This window comes from Marmota marmota, unplaced genomic scaffold (genome assembly GCF_001458135.2).
Source record: "Marmota marmota marmota unplaced genomic scaffold, marMar, whole genome shotgun sequence".
NCBI classification, from domain to species: Eukaryota; Metazoa; Chordata; class Mammalia; order Rodentia; family Sciuridae; genus Marmota; species Marmota marmota.
The window spans coordinates 570180-590581 of record NW_025999873.1 but is presented as its reverse complement, the minus strand read 5'-3'; the positions used below and the strand labels follow the sequence as shown (position 1 = coordinate 590581).

The following is a 20402-nucleotide window of genomic DNA, read 5'->3' as shown; positions in this document are numbered from 1 at the left end:
TGATGGGGTAAAGTATTTTTATTATTATTCCTGTATGACAACTTTTCAAAATAAACTTTCCTTTTAGTTCTAATAACTTTTCAATGGATTCTTTTATACTTTTGAGTTAGAACATCTTATGTGTAAATAACAATTTGTCTTCTCCGGCCAAATACCCACCTTGTGCTTTCCTTACTATCCTATGTTAAGTTAATAGTGGGTATCCTAGTAGTTCCCACCCACTGGAAAGGTCTCTCGAATTTTGCTATTAAGTGTTAAGCTCTGTACCTGATTTCAAATAAGGATTTATTATCACAATAATATAGATGATTAACATGTCTTGACCACAAAGGCATAAAATGTTCCTTTGTTTACTAAAATTTTTTTAAATCAGAAACAATTATAATAATATAAACTAATAACAAGTCCCAGACACACTACTTTCCATAAATTATTTAGCCCTCCAGACCAATGAGATTATTGACACAATTTTGCAGACGAGAAAACCCAAACTCAGAAGAATCATATCTAATTGCCCAATCAAGGTTGCACTACCAGAGATTTTTTAAAAAGGAATATAATTCTAGACTCTAAGTTCTCTTTTTTTTATTATTCATTTTTTAGTTTTAGGTGGACACAATATCTTTATTTTACTTTTATGTGGTGCTGAGGATCAAACCCAGTGGCTCACGCATGCCAAGCAAGTGTGCTACCACTTGAACCACATCCCCAGCCCCCAGACTCTAAGTTCTAAACCATAATGCAGTGAGTTTCATGGAAGGACTGGATTTCAGATGCCTGAGGGACATCCATCAAGATGATGGTACTCTTTCGAAATCATTGATATATTAATGTAACAAATTACTGAATCCTCTAATACTAAGTGGATTTATTAAATCAATTTCAAAAGAAAAATCACTTCTTTCCTAGAGAATTTAACAGGAAGCATATTAAAAAATTCAACTCCTAATTGTTTTACCATTACCCGTAAGTCTATAATTATGTAGAACAGCCCCCCATACTATTATTATTATTATTTAGTGGTAAAGATTTAGGTGATTCTAATCACAGCTATTTAAATCAGCACGTACCCAGAGCTAGAAAAACAAAACAACAAAATAAATGCAAAATACATTAGATCTGGCTACAAAGGAACATGAATTCTATCTTGATTGGATAGAATTTTGTTAAAACTTGCATTAAAATTTCTATTCTAACTCTACCTGTACATGCAGGAGTTTTGAATTTCTTCATTGTAAAAGAAAAGCTTCCAATTTATTGGTAAGGCAGGGGGTAAACTTCTACAAATGTTACTGCAAACATATTTTTTAAAGCTTTTCCAAAGATGAGGAAAGCTTTATGCAATTTAAAAAGGGTGTATCTATAATCATTGCTTGTATTATTCACATTAAGAAACCATTAATACAATAAAAAAGGTGGACAAATGCTGTCTGATTGTTTCTAAATGAGACCATAAAAGTATAAAGCACTGAATTAAGACAATGCTTAATTCAGGTGAATTATATCAGTATTTAATGACATTTTATACATAGATATACATTCTTGCTATTTTTTAACATTCTGTAAACTACTCTATGTCGTTGCATATAAATTATTTGTGTCAAGCATCCTACACACAAGCAACTAAACTACAAACATGTAAATGTTATTTGGAAGATTATCCCATATACTGACCCACAGGATTGTTTTAACTTCAAGGAGAGACATCAAATGTTATTACTAGGTGGATTTGCCCAAACAAAATTCAACCTTTGGATATAAGGTAATCAACTGTCCCACTTTGTAGAGTCATCTTGAACCATAAAGAAAAATTCTTAATGTCATATAAATCTAAAGTATAATTATATTTTGTTTTTTTAAGATCACTACATTATGTTAATAGTGGGTATCCTGATAGTTCCCACTCACTGGAAAGGTCTCTCGAATTTTGCTATTAAGTGTTAAGCTCTGTACCTGATTTCAAATAAGGATTTATTATCACAATTAGGAAAGCACTGAGATCTAAACAATATAGATGATTAACATGTCTTGACCACAAAGAAATGCAATTCACAGTATGGAATCTCAAAATTGTGGGCTCTAGCCTGGTTCAATCATTCCAGCTCCTCAACACAATTCATTCTATAAAGCAGACCAAGAAAAGATGTTTAGGTTATAAAATAATAATATGGTATCCATAAATAGAATTACCCAGATATTACTGATTACTTTGGCACGAGATCACAAGTGATAATATTTGAGTGCCATTTTTCTTTTACTTTTTCCTCACAAAAATCTACTCTGAAAAATTTATAAGTAACAGATCAATAGACTTTTAAATTACTCCATAATTTATCATTCTCTACAGATTTCCTCATAATTGGGATGCTCAAAAGACAAAAACACCTCTGCTAAATGCCTTATAGTGTAACATGACAAAGATATCTCCATTATGTCATTCATTTAATTTATTCTTTCAACATGTAATTACTACCTGTAGTGTCAGTTACAGAACAGGAATTAAGGATTCTCTAAATGCAATGTATAAACACCTAAAAGTTATCAATGTTTCTATATCCATTCAAGAAATATTCACTTAGTACTATGCTATATGCCTTGGTGGATATAATCACACTAGTTCACATTTTTTTTTTTACTAAGACAAGATTTACACTTAAAACACTCAAGTTTACATTTAAAATTCTACCCTAACAGGCTATATAACTAATCACTCATGTAGGATCTAGGTAAGGAGCAGGGAGTCAACAGAATAGTTCAAGTTACATAGTTCCTATTTTATGTTAAGTTGCTCTTGAAAAGCGTGTGGGCATCCCAAATCTGTCTGTTCTTATATATATGTATAAGAATCTTCTGAATCATTCACAGATGATTTTAGTATTCATATATTCAAGCATACTGTAACATATAAATGTCCATAAATTCACTATCAACCAGAATACATATGGCAATTCTAATCATATTAGAATTTACTAAGATTTAGAAACTACTACTCCTTTATTAAAAATATATTATTCCTCAAATAAAACAACAAGCACCAATTCAAATCTATCACTAGAACTAACAGTGACATAACAATAATCACAGGTACCTCCACAGTAGCTATTATACTGTATATGTACGAATATGCCAGTTAGTATATACTATATCACACATAAAATAATGCAGAGCCATATATCATATAACAATACTAAATGCTCATTCTTTCCTAACTTTAAAGCCCCAGTAAGATAGATATACTTTATTATTTTCACTCTAAAAATGAGAAAGCTAAAGCTAAGAAAGATTTAAGTGACTTGTCCAAGATCACCCAGTGGGCTAATGCACAGTGAGGACTGAGCCAGCAGGGTCTGATTGGCACTATCCTCCACACAAAATTGTCTCCATCATGTCAAGAGAATTAGAATATTATACTGTGGTAGATAATTTGCTTCTAGGATAGGAGAAGAGTTTTAGTTTACTCTGAAAATTCAGATGAACAGAACATATAATATGGCATTTATAAAGTCCTTCAGCACAATGAAATCTGAAAATTCACATTAACTAGAAATCTGTTAAAAGTATTACTGCCATCTGTTAGTAACACTTAATAGTTTAACTGTGGTCAATTTAAAGAATCATATTTGTCAGAGACAGACATAACAGACTGAAATGCTGGTAACTTAAAAAGCAAAGAATACATTTGGGTTTAGCTTTGTTTCCCTTCATAAAAGTTCTTTCTGGTGATAGCTCTATCTACCTACCTTCCCATTCTCTATTTGGACTCTTGGAAGTGCCACATGGACTTGTAGAACTTCTACATTCCAAATCTATTTGTTCTTGCCTCTGCCGCTGTTCCTCCAGGAGTGCTGATTCATGCATTGCCTTGATGTGTCGCTGGTAGAGAGCATAGCCACTCACAGGGGTTCCAAGTGGTATATTACAAGGGGTGCAAGAAACCTACAAGAAAAAAAAAACAAGCTTAAATATGCCAATGACCAATGTAGTAGCAATGACCACCTGTTACAAGTAATGCTTATTTCTGTCATATAACCAATTGAAGTAATCATCAAGAATGTTTAAAATGATAGTTACTTTTGGAACTGAGCACAATATAAATCATAAAAGCTGTGATAAATCAACATCATAAATCAAAGCACATCACTCTGATTCTAACTTGTGATGACCTGTAGCCTTGCTCTGGGGCCAAGACCCTCAGCAAAGCAAGATCGTGTCTTAAACTAAAAAATAAAAAGGACTGGGGATGTAGCTCAGTGGTAAAGTGCCCGTTAGGTCAATTCCCAGTATGAATTTAAAAAAAAAAAAAAAAGAAAGAAAGAAAGAAAAAGAAAAGAAAGAATGAATTTTTCTATTTCTAAGACACTTCTTCCAAGTTTCACATTCATATATAGAACTTCCCAACTCTGAGCTTACTCCCAGCCTTTGAGTCCACTTGAATATCTCAAAGTAGCTCAGAACTTATATTCAAAATGAACTTTCCATTTCCTAGAACTTTTATATTAAAAGTATTACTGCCATCTGTTAGTGACATTTAATAGTTTAACTGTGGTCAATTTAAGGAATCATATTTGTCAGGGACAGACGTAACAGACTGAAATGCTGGTAACTTAAAAAAGCAAAGGATACATTTGGGTTTAGCTTTGTTTCCCTTCAGAAAAGTTCTTTCTGGTGATAGAAGCCGAATGCTTCTTCTTTATCATTCTCCATCTCAGAAATAGAGCCTCAGTCAGAAACCCAGAAGTTACCCTTGACTAATCAATTTCCTTCCATCTCACAACCAATTTGTTAATGTATCAATTCTTTTCAGGAAAAAAATGGACTGTTCTTTCTTCAGAGAGACATCCAGTAAAATGGTGAATCCTCCTCATTTTGCTTCTTACATGGCCTTCTTATATGGAATACCTAGCACTTAACCACAATTTGCAATTATGTTTTTCTTATTTATTTTTCTTTCTCCCACTTCATGAAGGAAAGAACACAAGCTGTTCTGTCTAATACTAAACAGCTCCAACACAATCTGTGTTAAAAAAAAATTCATGAATAATAAGCCACAGGAAGCCTAAGAGATCTATTTTTTTCTTAGCATCTGTTATCTACAGACTTCCATAGCTTTTACCCTACCCTAAGTGTGATCCCAAAACACACACATTACTTTCATGCCTTTGTGCTTTGTCTTACATGTAAACATGGCTTTTCCTCCTTCTGCCACAAAGCCAAAAGAACTATTTTAGTATTATCAAAATATGATTTCCTGTATTGTTTTCTTTAAGTCTATAATTAGGAAGCTACTAATCTGATCCACTGATAACACCCATAATCTTTGAGGACATTATGCTAAATGACATAAACCAGTCCTGAAAGGACAAATACTGTAGGATTCCATTTATGTGAGGTAGTATGTTATAATAAAAGTTAAATGTTTGATCTTTGTCCCTGGTTCCTGGCACACAGCCCCTAATATCTCTGAACTCTTAGTGATTAAAAGTGTCGTTTATATGCTAATGAAATGAATGTTAGCTTGTTACCAAGGCAAGCCTCTGGGAAGGGGTGATGGGATAGAGATTTATACAATCATCACCAATGGCTAATCATCATGCCTACATAATGAAACCTCCATAAAAACCTCTAAAAGATAGGATTTGGAGTTTCTAGGTTAGTGAACACTTGGAGGAGATGGGAAGATGGCTTACCCAGAGCACGGAAGTTGGACATCTCGTCCTACATGCCTTACCCTGTGCAGCTCTTCCATTTGGCTGTTTGAGTTGTATTTTTCATAGTTAATCAGTAATGGTAAACAAAGTGCTTTCAAAAATTCTGAGAGACAGTCTAGCAAATATTGAACATACAGAGAGGGTTGCAAGAATCTCCAAAATGTAGCCTCACTGGAAAAAGTATGGGTAACCTGGGGACCCAATACTGGTATAATCCTAATATCCATGGTGGCCAATACTAATTCAGGATAATGTCAGAACTGAATTGAATTGAATAGTAGAGATACTCAGTTGGTGTACAGAGTTGGAAACTTGGTATGACAAAAAAACCCTACACATTTGGTCTCGGAAGTGTGAAAACAGTTATATCTAATGTAGTCGAATTCATAAAAACAGTAAGTGGGCTGGTGGTTAGGATAGGCAAGGCCAGATTTGAGTTGGCTAGGCAAAGAGGAATTGTTTAATTGGTAGAGAGTTTCAGATTTGGAAGAAAGTCCTGGAAATCTGTTTCCCAACAAAGTGAAAATACTTAATACTACTGAAATATACACTTAGAAATATTGGTTTAGATGGCTGGGCACAGTGGCACACACCTGCAATCCCAGTGACTTCGGAGGCTGAAGCGAGAGGAGAGCAAGTTCATAGCCAGCCTGGGCAATTTAGTAAGACCTTGTCTCAAAGTTAAAAAAAAAAAAAAAAAAAAAATCAAAGGGCTGGGAGTGTAATTCAGTGGCAAAGTGCCCCAGGGTTCAATCCCTAAATAAGTTGATTATGGTGATTAATTTAACATTACATGTTTTTACCACAGATTTTTTTTAGGAAATCAAGAAACAGTCAGATATGGTGGTATACACCTACAATCCCAGCAACTGGCGAGGGTGAGGCAGGAGAATCCCTAAAGTTTGAGGCCAGCCTCAGCAATTTAGCAAGATACTGTCTCAAAATAGAAAATACAAGGGGCTCAGTTGTAAAGCATCTTTGGGTTCAAGCTCCAGTGTGTGTGTGTTGGGTGAAGGAGGGAATTCGATGTAATCCAATTAAAGGAGAGAAGAGATATACCTATAAAGATCTATGTATTCACCTTCACTTTTCTTACACTGAAAACTTACCATTGGTGGTATAACAGCAGCTCGATGCTGAAGCTGTGGCAGATCCAATGGATTTGGTTTTATTGGGGATGAGACTAGTATAGATCCAGTGGGGTTTAATAATGAAGGCTTTGTGTCCATAGGAAACATTCTACAATTGGCAATAAATTAAAACAAAAAGAAGAAAAATTAATATATTTTTACTGGAGACTTCAAATGTATAATCACCATAATTTCTTCAAAGTTAATATGTCCATATATGTGCATATATCTATCACATTAACTCTTATAAGATATAAACAGGGCTGGGGGTGTAGAATGCTTGCCTACTATGTACAAGGCCCTGGGTTTAATCCATAGCACCAGAAGAAAATATATATAATAATAAACTTTAAAAATAAGAAATTTGGAAAGTTAAAAAAAAAAACAACACACAAACACCAATAATGCTAATTTCCAGAGAAATCATCAAGAAATCTAATACTGATTAACAAATTGAAATTTATCTGAATTTAATCATTTATATCTAACCCAAGTTATAGTCTGAACCAAAAAACATTAAAAATGGTTTTTGAGGCTGAGTCCAACAATCACAAAAGCCAACCTGGGCAACTTAGCAAGACTCTGTCTCAAAATAAATAATGAAAGAGTCTAGGGGATGTAGCTCAGGAGTAGAGTGCCCCTTAGTTCAATTGCTAGAACCACAAAAGAAAAAAAGTTTAATTCTAACTTACCACTAACATACTAAACAGATTAAATATACAGCATTAAAGGATGTTTTGCTGGGATCACAGGGTATAAACCAAGCTATTTTAAAACAAACTTACACCCCAAATTCCAGACTTCTGACTTCTTATGAAAAATGGAAAGTAGAAACAATGAGAATCCGCATTCCCACACAGCAGGCTTCACATAGGCTCACGTTACTGTGCTCACAGTCCCTCAGAGCCATCTCATACTCCACATGCTTCACTCAGTTAGAATACTTGAGTTTAGGCTGACCCACCTCTAAAGCTAGGAAAATTATATACTGGGGTCATCATATATAGTAGGCTTAGTCATTTCTCAATGTTGTCACAATTACTGAGGAAAGGTGACAATTTAAAAATATATATATATATATATATATATATATACACACACACACACACACACACATACACACACACACACATATATATATATACACACACACACATATATATATAGATAAGAAAATTAGAATGTGTAAAAGAAAACAATTTGCATACTGTATTAAAGGACAAAAGTGACATTAAAAATGTAAAACAGTTATTTTGATTGTTTGGAAGCAATGTAGACTTTAGGATGTCATTCAGAAACCACTGATTTCAAGTTGGCTTTTTTTTTTTTTTTCCAGTACTAAGGATCAAACTCATGGTCTTAAACATGCTAGGCAAGAGCTCTATTACTGAATTACATTCCCAGCCCTACAAGGAACCTGACTTCCAAGACTACTGTTATATTTATCTCTTAGGATGCTCACTCTAAGATTGCGGCCATCCTGATTTTTCCTTCTGATGTAAATATATTTATTAAAACCAGCAGTGCAAAACACAAGACAATTCTTATTTCAGATGGAATATTTCATTAAAGAATGCTTTGAAAAAGATGACATGGCTTAAACCCACTTATATTTTCTCTAGTTAAGCACTAGAGAGAGGGTAGGGAGGGTACATGGGGGCAGGAAAGATGGTGGAACCAGACAGACATCATTACCCTAGGTACGTGTATGACCGCACATATGGTGTGACACTACACCGTGTACAGCCATAGAAATGTAAACTTGCGCTGTAATTGTGTACAATAAATCAAAATGCATTCTGCTGTCATATATACCTAATTAAAATAAGTAAATTAATTAAAAAAATAAAATCTGGAATATTGTGAAATAAAGGGAAAAGACTGATCTAGATGGCTGAATTTTCTGGTAAACCATGGTTGGGCAGAATGCCGATCTTATTTAAATTCTTACAGATGAAAATGCTAGCATCTACTATATATAAATCTCCTTTGAGGAATCATCACTGTAATGCTGAATATTACAATGTATCCAATCTCAGGCTAGAGTGTGAGGACATAAAATATCTTGGGGATAAGGACTAAAAATAGATCGACACCAGGACATACTATGAAAACTGAACTTTGAATAGAATCTGGTTTCTATTGAGTGGCTTATTCATCTTTCTTATTAAAAAGGAAAAAAGGCCAAAAGGGGGGCAGAATTTGATTGAGTTTTTGATTAAATGATGTTTACTCTAATTCACCCCTATCCAACACTCTAATTTGCCCCAATCCAACATTCTAATACATTTATAGGTGATTCCACTTCTTTCAAGAAATAGAAAACACCAGGATATTAAAAATACTAGGTAAAGTGGTATAAACTCCTATAAAATATGTTTTTACTATAACTTACAGAAATGCTAATTATATGATGAATTTTTACATTAATTTACCTTTAATGACTAGAAATACTTGTTAATTAATCTGTATTACACCTATTTTAAATTTAACAGATACAAAAAAGTGGTCATTATAATTATCATTAACTTGTATTTAAATTATTTTCAGAACACTTGGTATGTTTCTCCTTCTGCATTTTCTTACATCTACAATGCTGGGTCAAGTAGGCCTTGCTCTGATGCCAAGCCAGCATATATAGCAAAGCACAGCTGGAACCAATACCCCTCACTTCACTTTTTTCATCACATTCCATAGCTGCCAACTTCAGGCACCACAGTGACCTATAGTTTTACTCACAACTATGTTAGCTGAGATCACTTTTTTTCTGCTATCATAGAACACATGTGAAAAGAAAGATCTAGAAGAAATTTATAATCTTTTTCATTTAAAAATAATATTCATATAACTGTTTTTTTTTTTCCTTAAACAGATGAACAGTATCATCATAGCCCAATATTAAAATCATACAGACTACCTGTAACTTGTCAATATCTGTATAGGAGTCATCTCTGTAGCCAGCACCATTCTGGGACTCAGTAGACAACCAGCTCAGAAAGAAGTCTCACCTCTGCCTCTCGGGGTCTCCATCCACATCTTCATCAGCACTGCATGTTGCACTGGAATCATTATCTGACTGGGGCTCTGGTCTTTGGACATTTATCTGCTGAGCCACCACCAAATCCTCATCTCTAGGCTCTGTCTTCTCACTGGCTCTCTCCAAGTCTCTTTCTTTGGTATCTCCATCACCTTTAGATGCACTGTTTTCAGGCACCCTCATTTCAACATCCACTGTGTCTGCTTTGGTAGTGGTTGGGGGATCAAGAACAGAACCTGCTTCAGCACTGTGCTCCTGATGGTCTACATCCATTGGCTCTGCTGTCTCAACACTGATGTTGTCATTCACCTTGGTCTCCACACTTTCATTTTCAGCTGGTTTTGTACCTGGAACTGCTGAGGAAGGAGATGCAACCGGTGCCGTTTCTGTAGTGGAGTCCACATCAGCCATGGGTTCGGGATTTCCTCGAGAAGCAGCATTTTCACTGCTGTCTTCGCTGGGCTTGACAGCTTCAACTGGTGAAGGAGAAGGAGCACTTTCTGTATCAGAACTATTTTCAGCACCTTAAAGATAATGATATAGCATAAAAATCTGATAATGAACATATTTCAGGTGGTGACAGAAACCATGCTTGAAAGCGGTTGTTTAGAATGAATTACATTCCTTTGATGACCTCACTGAAGTATTTACAGCCATTGGGAAAGCTAGAGTTTTCTGTGAAAGTGAGAAATTGAAATGTCTTGACCTTCTAAAATTAAAAGTAAAAGAGCTTTTTTACATCAAAAAATAATTTATTTTGAAATATGAAAAACAAAGAAAGATGGAAAAATGAAACAAAAACCATTTCCATAAACACTGATATTCTGATGTATTTCTTCAAGCCTCTCTCTGTGAGTTTCCTTTTATCCAATAGAGCCACACTCCAGAACAGTGCTATTCAATAAGAATATAGTGAAAATTGCATCTGTACAATTTAAGCAAATGAATGGTTGTGAGAGAGCTTAATTTTTACTGAAACTTTTTCTGGTAAAAAAAAAAAAAAGTAAAATGAGATGGATAAAATTAATTGTAACAATTTATTTCTTTAACCTAATATGTCTAAAGTTATTGTAACATGTAACCAGTATAGAAAATAACTATTACCTCTTTTGATAGTAAGTCTTCAAGACTACTTACATATCAAGTATTCAACAGCCTACATGAGTCAAAGTTCTAGAATAATATTTCAGATTTTTAATTTCATGTGGTAATACAGATATTTCCCTATACTGTCTGTGTCATTTTACAAATATACTTCTAATACACTGACATCTTCACCTAGATAAAATATACCAAAGGAATCACCAATTTAGTATGTCCTAAACTGGAATTGTAGTTAACATTCTAAAATTAGACTTTTTTATTAGTGTTTACTATATAATTAAGCATATCAAAACCTAGGAGTATCTTTTAAACCTTTCACTCATTAATCTCCATATCCTACTTTGACAAGTCTGATTTTCTAAAAATATCCCTTGAATCTATCCAATTCCATTCAACTTTCCAATTGCCACTCTAGTCCAAAACTGACTCTTCTGTTTTGCCTTCCACTTCAGACTACTAATCTATGCTAAAGCCAGAGTAATTTTTTTTTTTAAAGCCAAATCTCACCATTACTCACACTCTCTCTCCCCTCTGTTTCAACTTTTCAATAGAAACTCCATAACTCTTAGGATACAGTTCCAAAACTGTCAGCATGGCCTACAAAGCCTTGCCTGGTGGGCCTCTGCCAACCTCTCAACTTTCATCTTGCATCCAGCTCTCTGTATTCCAGCCTCAGTGGTCTGTTAAGTTTTCTGAATGTCCCAAGCATCTTCTAACACGGAGGTTTATACCTTCCATTCAATCATACTGAAAGGCTCTTTCACCTATTTTTTTCTTTGGATACCAGCTCAAGCATCACTGATTACAAAGCATTCCATGAATCCTTTAATAAAGTTAAATTATGATATTAGAACTATTATAATGTATATTCACAATTATGTGACTCCTGGCTGTTTCTTGTACTAGGCTATAAATGCTGTAAGGTCAAAGACCACATATTCTGATTAGCATTTAAACCCTAGAGACAAGCTCTGCCACATCAGATTCAAATATTATCAGTGAAATATAAACCAAATGAATAGCTGAGACCTTAATTTTTACCGAATCTTTCTTTCCTCTATTATTGGATTCTTACACTACTTCCAATATGCTGCTATTATTAACATTATAGAGATGTTCACTGAAGTATTAACTTTTTATTTCCCTCAATATAGACAATTTAAGTTTTTAACTCTCCCTAAAATTTACATATATATATATATTTTAATATAATTCCAATGAGAATCCAAAAGGTAAGAAAAATTTCTTACACTACATGAACCAATAGTTTATATGGAAGAACAATTCCATAAGTTATTAAAGGTAAAAAGGGAAAATTTGCCTCTCTAGATATTCAAAGTGACCATAAAGCCAGCATATTAAACATGTTTAGAACTGCTACATTGGCAAAGTACATCAACGGAATAAAAGTGCCCAGGAAACAGATCCTAATGCATATGGGAAGTTAAACTATATTAAAGGTGATATTTTAAATCACTTTTTAAAAATATTTAAAAATTTTATTAAAAAAATAAAAATTTTTTAAAATATTTAAAACAATGATTTGCTTAATAAAACAGTTCTATCAGAATTGACTCTTTATCTGGAAGAAAAAGTGGGCCCTATCATCTTTTGTATAGAAAAATAATTCCAGATAAAAGAAAGATATTTTAAATGTTTAGAAATTAACATGGGACAAGATATATGCAATTTTTAAAAATATGTAGAAATATCTTCAGCAAAACAGAAAACTCTGAAGGTATATCCATTGTATGGAAAAAATATGAGCTTTTAAAAAACATTTTTAACATATGATGAAATATTTTAAAAACTACAACAGGCATGATGGTGCACACCTATCCCAACAGCCCAGAAAGCTGAGGCAGGAGGATCACAAGTTCAAAGCCAACTTCAGCAATTTAGTAAATCCCTAAGCAACTTTGTGAGACCCTGTCTCAAAACAGGCTGGGGATGTGGCTCAGTGTTAAGCATCCCTGGGTTCAATCCTTGGTACAAAACAAAAACAAACAAACAAACAACAACAAAAACCCCTGAAAATTACAAATTCAATTTCTCATTCATTTAAATATGTATAAAGCACCAACTATGTGTAGGGAGTTGAGGTACTAAGGATGTAGCACTGAAAATTTCAAATTATACATTCCCATGCAGCCCAAATTCTTATGTAAAATAGACGATGAACAATAAATATTTGGTATATCACATGGTAAAAAAAATGCAGCAACTAAATAACAAACCCAAAGATACAGTGGGTGAGGAAGGATTACAGAAGATAAAGTGGTACCTGAACAGAGTGAACCCTGAGCACGCTTTGGGGAACAATATTCCAGATAGAGGGATCAGAAAGTGCCAAGGCCTCAGGTGGGACTATTTTGCTTGGTTACAGCAAAGACGACAGTGTGGTTGGAGCAGAGGGAGCAAGCAGAAAAATGGTTGGCAGAAAGTTCATAGATGTACAAAGGTCAGTTCATATAAGGCCTCAATGGTCACAATGGGCCTGGGTTTCTATTCTTTTTTCATATATGTATTTTTAGTTGTAGGTGGGCACAATACCTCTATTTTTTTTTTTTTTTGTGTGTGTGTGTGTGTGTGAATGTGGGGCTAGGGATTAAACCCAGGACTTTGTGCATGCAAGGCAAGCACTCGACTATATCCCCAGTCATTATCTATTTATTTTTTTTTTTTATGTGGTGCTGAGGATCAATACCAGTGCTGGGCAAGCACTCTATCATCGAGTTACAACCCTAGCCCTGGATTTCTATTCATAAGAAGACGGGAAAGTACTACCGGAGTAGTCTGATTTACATTGTATAAGGAGTAAGGTGGCTGCTTGCTGTGTGAAAGGTTGAAAAAAAAAAGAGTGGAACCAAAAGAAGCAAGGAGACTAAACAAAAAGCTACTGCAATGGAGAGGACAGTACCACAGAACAAAAGCAGAAGCAATGGCTATAAGAAGGGATCTAATTCTGAATATATGTTTAAGAAAAACTCGACATGATTTGCTGATGGACCACATGTGGAATATGAAAGAGTGAGTAACCAAAGTAACATTTACTGACATAAAGGAAGACTGAAGGGAAGAGTAGCTTGTGGTGAGGGAGAAACAAGATTTTGCTATGGATGTTAACTCTGAGGTGGCTTGTAGGCATTCAAGTATAAATACTGAGTAGGTTAATTAGATGAATGAGCCTAAAGTTCAAGACTTCAAGTCCCCAAAATAAAAACAACAAAAAAAGAATAAAAACTCAGAAGTATTTCACACGAAGTAAGGTCTTAATAAAAGGTAGCAATTATCATTAGTGAAAGTTGCTATCAAAATGATGAAAGACTGAACAGCTTCTTCAATGTATTTCTGTGGCAACCTGCACTTGTTTCTGTTAAAGGTGGAAACTTAGGTGCAATGGCACATATCTTTAATCCCAGTGATTCAGGAGGTTGAGGCAGGAGAATTCCAAACTGCAAATTTCAGCAACTTAACAAGAGACCATTTCGTAATAAAAAATAAAAAAGGGCTGGGATATATAGCTCAGTTGTAAAGTGTCTCTGGGTTTATTCCCCAGGACTATGAAAAATAACTAAGTAAATAAGTAAAGTAAAAAATAAACACTTAAGCCTAAATGAACCTTTGTTTATATAGTGATGGGAAGCCCCCAATCCAGGGGCAAAATGACAAGTTGCTTTTCCTCAAAATAATAGAAGATATGTGTCAGTGATTGTGCAATAGATGTCACTTGAAATAAGCACTTTTTCTTTCAAGCCACAAGAGTAGGAATATTTCTAGTGCATAATGCTTCATCAAGCACCAACCAAAAATACCTTTCCTTCCTAAAAATAAAAAGTAAAAAATTGGCTGGGGATGTGGCTCAAGTGGTAGCACACTGGCCTGGCATGCGTGCGGCCCGGGTTCGATCCTCAGCACCACATACAAACAAAGATGTTGTGTCCGCCAAAAACTAAAAAAATAAATATTAAAATTCTCTCTCTCTGTCTCTCTTTCTCTTAAAAAAAAAAAAAAAAAAAAGTAAAAAAAAGAGCAACTTCAAATTTTGGTAAAGTTTAAATCCAGAACTCTAATTGTGGAGATAATCAGATGTATTTGAGGAAAACGGACACAGCAATTCTCCCTTCAGCAGGTGCTTTCCTTCTTCCACTGGCAAGAGCGCTGCCATACAAAACAGTGTAGATTAGCAATCTTAGATCACATAAACTGCATTTTATATTCTTTTTTTCTATGATACTTTCCAAATGAAGCTAAGACAAAAAGAAATGCAGAAGAGATCTCAAAACTTCTACTGGCAAGTTCATTTCCTACAGGTAGAACACAATTCTAGATGTCACAGGATACCCACATGTTTGATTAACAAAGGATGTGACCATGCCATCCTACACTGGATCAGATGGATATTCTATCATAATACCACACTTGGCAATTTGAAAAACAAACAAAAAAGCTTCATAGTAAGACAAATAACAGAAAGAAAACAGATGGGAAAAAGTCACTTTCTGGTATCAAGTTTTTGAGACTCTGCTAACCTATACATGAATAGACTTTTCTATTCAGAAATTAACAAATTTATGATAATAGGCTTGGGCTTTATTATAGACTGAACTGTGTTCTGTTTCCCCAATTACTATATTGAAGCCCAAACCCAATGTGACTGGATTTGTAGAAAGGGCCTCTAATTGAGGTAACTGAGGCTAAATGAGAACCTAACAGTGGGATCTAACCCAGCATGGCTCTTTTAGAAGAGAAAAGATACCAGGAGTGTACAAACACACAGAAAAGGTCATGTGAAGACAAAGTGAGGAAGCAACTATCTGTAAGCTAGGAAGGGAATCCTTATCAGAAAGCAATTCTGTCATCCCCTTGATCTAAATTTGAAAACAAATTTTTGCATTTTAAGTGACTCAGACTATACCATTCTATTATGGATGCCCAAGGAGATTAATACAGTTGTCCCCTCTTATCCATAGAACTGAAAATAGTACCAAAATCTACATTTGCAATGTCTTCTCTATATATTTATACCTGTGATAATCTGTAAATGAGGCACAGTAAGAGATTAATAACAATAACGGATAACAAAATGGAATAATGACAACAATATATTGTAATAAAAATTACATGAATGTGATCTCGGTTTCCTTCTCTCTCAAAATATTGTATTTTTCCATTTAGTATTATCAGACTCAGTTGCCTGTGGATAACCAAACCTTGGATAAGGGGGACTATTGTATAGGCTTCATTTACATTCATAAACCCAGGGTATATAAGCTACCGGATACAAACTTACTAAAAGGAACAAACCCTGATGACCTCTGGAAGCATGAGGAATACACCTGTCTTCCATTGTTAGCAGAACTCTTAATCTAGCCAGGGTAAGCTTGTTTCAGTATTCTGTTTACACTTGTATCAATCACCTCATTTTCCACAAAAACCTCACAGAAAAGTTTCATTATTATTCAAAGCCAAAACCCATTTCAAGACAGGTTTTATGTTTAAAAGGTAACAACAATAACCTGTAGAAATAAATAAAATCCAATATTTCTAGAATTGGGGGATGTAAAGCTTCCTAAGCTTTATAAAATATAAAGGCCTACAAAGGAAAAGATAAACAGCTCTAATTAAACAAAGTTTAAACTCTAGTAATTCAAACATTAAAAAAAAAACATTTTAGATAGGTGTATATAAAACTTAAACATGTTCAATAGATAATTTATAAAGAATAGAAGCATTATGAAAATCCCCACAAAGCAATCAATTTACAAAAGAAATAAATTAGATGAATTAATTAGGTACCTTTTCTTTAACTAGCAAAAACTCAGAAAATACTTACTTTTGTAGGAAGTTGTCGTTTTTTTGAATGACAAAAAGGGATTTTATTAAGTATTTTACTGGGGCTTCCAGGGTCATTAATTCTTGTTACATGAAAGCATACATATGACATATGTAAATATTTGTCCAAATATGAAATAAATCAACCTCGAAGCAATAAAATAAGGAGAAAAATGTAACTAATGATACCAGTTGAACAAGTAAATTTGGAAATGATACAAATGTACAGACATTTTATGGATGCTGAAACTTGGGAGTTTGACGCAGGACTTGTGATCTTCTGGCTGTAGGACCCAGACCATCTTAAGTGCTACATAAATAAAAATTTGTTGATCAATTGAATAAATATATTATATTCAAGCTTAAAGACTATGCCATGACAACAAAGATATACCATTTCTTCAATAAAGCAATTCCTACAAAGTTAAGCTACAAATAATGTATTTGAGGTAAAAATCACACTAAATTTAAGATTTTTAAGATACCTTCACTATCTTCAGGATTTTCTTCTTCATTGGAAGCTTCAATATCTTCATCTTCCTGAGCAGAAACGGTGGAAGCAACACTTTCACACTGAGACACATCACGTTCTTCACGAGGTTTTCGTGAAGCCTAAAGGAATATATGATATTATTTGTGATTTAAATAGCTAAGAAGAAAAAAAAAAATCAAACCTTTTCCCTTCTGAAAAAATATAGAACACTGACACACACATACAAGATGGTTATGTGGGGCTGGGGCTCAGTGGTGGAGCACTTGCCTAGCACGTGTGAGGTACTAGGTTCAATCCTCAGCACCACATAAATAAAAAAACAAAAAAAACAAATAAAGGCATTGTGTCCATCTACAACTAAAAATATTTTTAAAAAAAGAAACAGAAAAAGATGGTTATGTGTGTGACAATTCTCTCGTTAATGTGCAGGCAACCACTGTCAGGCCTTTTGTGCAGATGGGTCAATTTCACAAAACTGATGAAAAGTTTACATCTGAACCATTTTTGGGACCACAAGTTTTCATGATCCTTTCCTACTCCAGGAAATGTATTTTTGTAAGTAAAATAATATTAAAACGTGGAAGATACAGAAAATTGAATTTTAAAAAATTCTCATAATTTCAAAAGCTAGAGATTCCAAGTATACTAGTACAGTTCCTTTTAAGTCCTTTAGATGCATGTACACGTATAGAAATCTGTCCACAGCTTGGACAGACCCATGTAGTCATATATCCCAAGTCTAATTTTTTTTTAACCTAAAATAGCTTTGAAGAGAACATATCCCTATGCTACAAACTCTTCAAAATGGTTCTTACAAAATATTCCATAAAAATACAGTTATCAGTGTACAGTTAAATTCTCCTATTTTAAGGCATTTGAGTAATTTTCAATTTGGGGTATTATTAATAATGCTAGCTTTAAGAATTAGGCAACTTTATGGGCAATAACAAATCATTTCTTTTACTATTAATGAAGACAAATTCCTTCTATGTTTTTCTTCAAATTTGTTTAGATGTTAATGGACCTTTATTTTATTCACATATTCATATGTGGTGCTGAGAATTGAACCCTGTGCCTCACACATGCTAGGCAAGCGCTCCACCACTGAGCCCCAGCCCCAGCCCTTGTTGTTCTTTAAATAGTGTGTTCCATTCTGCAAATTATGTGTTTATGTAAAATCGCTCATTCTTCTAATGAAGCCACATAATTTATTATGTGTGTACATATTTAAATGGAAGATGCTTGCTACTTACACTATATTTATAGCCTTATGTTGCTAGATACAAAACTTAAGGTCTCCTGTGTTTGCAGGTATTGGCACTGGAAGTTCTGTTCTATGCCCATCATGTATTTCACCTGTCAGCCTCTACCACCGAGACTCTTCATAGAGAGGAAAAAATATTATTACTGCCCCAACCTGCTAAAAATTACCAAGATGCCTAGTCATTATTCTTAGTTAATATATGATAATGCTATTTAGGATCCAACCCACAGCATTAATTAACTGAAGAGAAACAATTATTTTCCAATATTAATCAGAGTATCCCTAGGAGGAATGAAAGGAAACAATCCCAGAAAGGCACTCCATGTTTCTTAAAAACCTATCAGAAGGGGCTGGGGTTGTCGCTCAGAGGTGGAGAGCTTGCCTAATACATTTGAGACACTGGGTTCGATCCTCAGCACCACATAAAAATAAATAAAATAAAGTTATTATGTCCATTTAAAAAAAAAAAAAGATTCCATGAATGCTACCATAATATTTTCAAGCATTAGATAACAAATAGTATATGGATTTTTGCCCCTCCTTTGCAAATATTAACCCATTCTGTTTAGTCCTTTAACTAATGATTATAGAAGAAACAGCTTTTCACTACCACTGGGTAAAATTCTGCTCTTCACATGCAATAACCTGCAACATCTTCAAGCATTTTCTTCACTGAGATTTGACATTCCAAAACCTATGACATCTATGCATTCACCAATTTGATGAGTAAATTTGGCAAGATGCACAGGCATTTTATTTAACACCTACATATATACTACTGAGGATTGACAAGTATTAGTCATTTTAAGTGATGCTGGGGATTGAACTCAGGGCTTCACATACCCTAGGAAAATGCTCTATCACTAAGCTACATCCCCAGCCCTTGAAATACTTTTTAAAAAGATAAAACACTCTAGATAGCAAGAGAAGTCTGCTGTCTTCTATCATTTTAATTGTGATTAATCATAATGATTAGAACTAGATGTTTTAGAGATGTTTGTGATTTTGTGTGTCAGCTTGGCTAGGACACTTTGCCCAGAGAGTTGACCAAACATTACTCTGGATGTTTCTGTACAGGTGTAATAAGATTAACATTTAAATGAGTAGGCTATAAGTAAAGCATATTACCCTCCATGGGGAGAGGAGGGGAGGAGGGCTCATCCAGTCCACTGAAGGCCTAAGCAGAACAAACACTGGAGTAAGGAGGAATTCTGAAGCAGAATGGACTCCAATTCTTTTCAAAGTCTTTTCAGTCAGCCTACTCCACGGAAGTTAAACCCTCACGATCACATGGGTAAATTCCTCCCATCTTGCTCTTCTTCCTTCCTCATCTTTCATTTTTTTCTTTCCTTATACCTCTCTCTATACATACACGTTCACATACTGCTGATTTTTTATCCTTGAGAACCCCAACTAGTATGTTTCTTTTTGTTTTTGTTTTCTTAAATATGGGGGATTAAGCCCAGGGGTGTTCTACCACTGAGGGATCATCCCCAGCCCTATTTTGAGACAGGGTCTAAGTTGTCCAGCTATAGCCTCAAACTTGCGACATTTGTGCCTCAGCTTCCTGAGGTGCTAGAATTACAGGTATCTGGCTAAAATATTTATCTTTAAAAAAATAACAGCTGGCTTGACATGGTACCATGCCTATAATTTCTGTCACTCAGGAGGTCAAGGAAGGAGGATCACAAATTCAAATCCAGCCTCACCAATTTAGTGAGACCCTGTCTCAAATAAAAAATAAAAATGTGCTGGGGGGAGTAGTTTAGTGATAGAGGGAACCTGGATTCAATCTCTAGTACTAAAAAAAAAAAAAAAAAAAAAAAAAAAA

General features: G+C 34.4%; 1 protein-coding gene across 21 annotated transcripts in view; it reads right to left on the bottom strand.

Moving 5' to 3' along the window:
- Ncor1 (nuclear receptor corepressor 1) overlaps positions 1 to 20402 on the bottom strand; it is a 141086-nt gene that overhangs the window by 43321 nt on the left and 77363 nt on the right. For 19 of the 21 annotated variants that reach the window (XM_015506815.2, XM_048785910.1, XM_048785920.1 and 16 more), the window contains 4 exons: positions 17300 to 17426; positions 9847 to 10399; positions 6818 to 6947; positions 3741 to 3936 (listed from right to left, as the gene is read on the bottom strand). In XM_015506815.2, the coding sequence (XP_015362301.1) occupies positions 3741 to 3936; positions 6818 to 6947; positions 9847 to 10399; positions 17300 to 17426 (1006 nt within the window). The remainder of the gene's footprint in view (positions 1 to 3740; positions 3937 to 6817; positions 6948 to 9846; positions 10400 to 17299; positions 17427 to 20402) is intronic. The other 2 variants (XM_015506813.2, XM_048785934.1) reach the window with 1 other exon arrangement.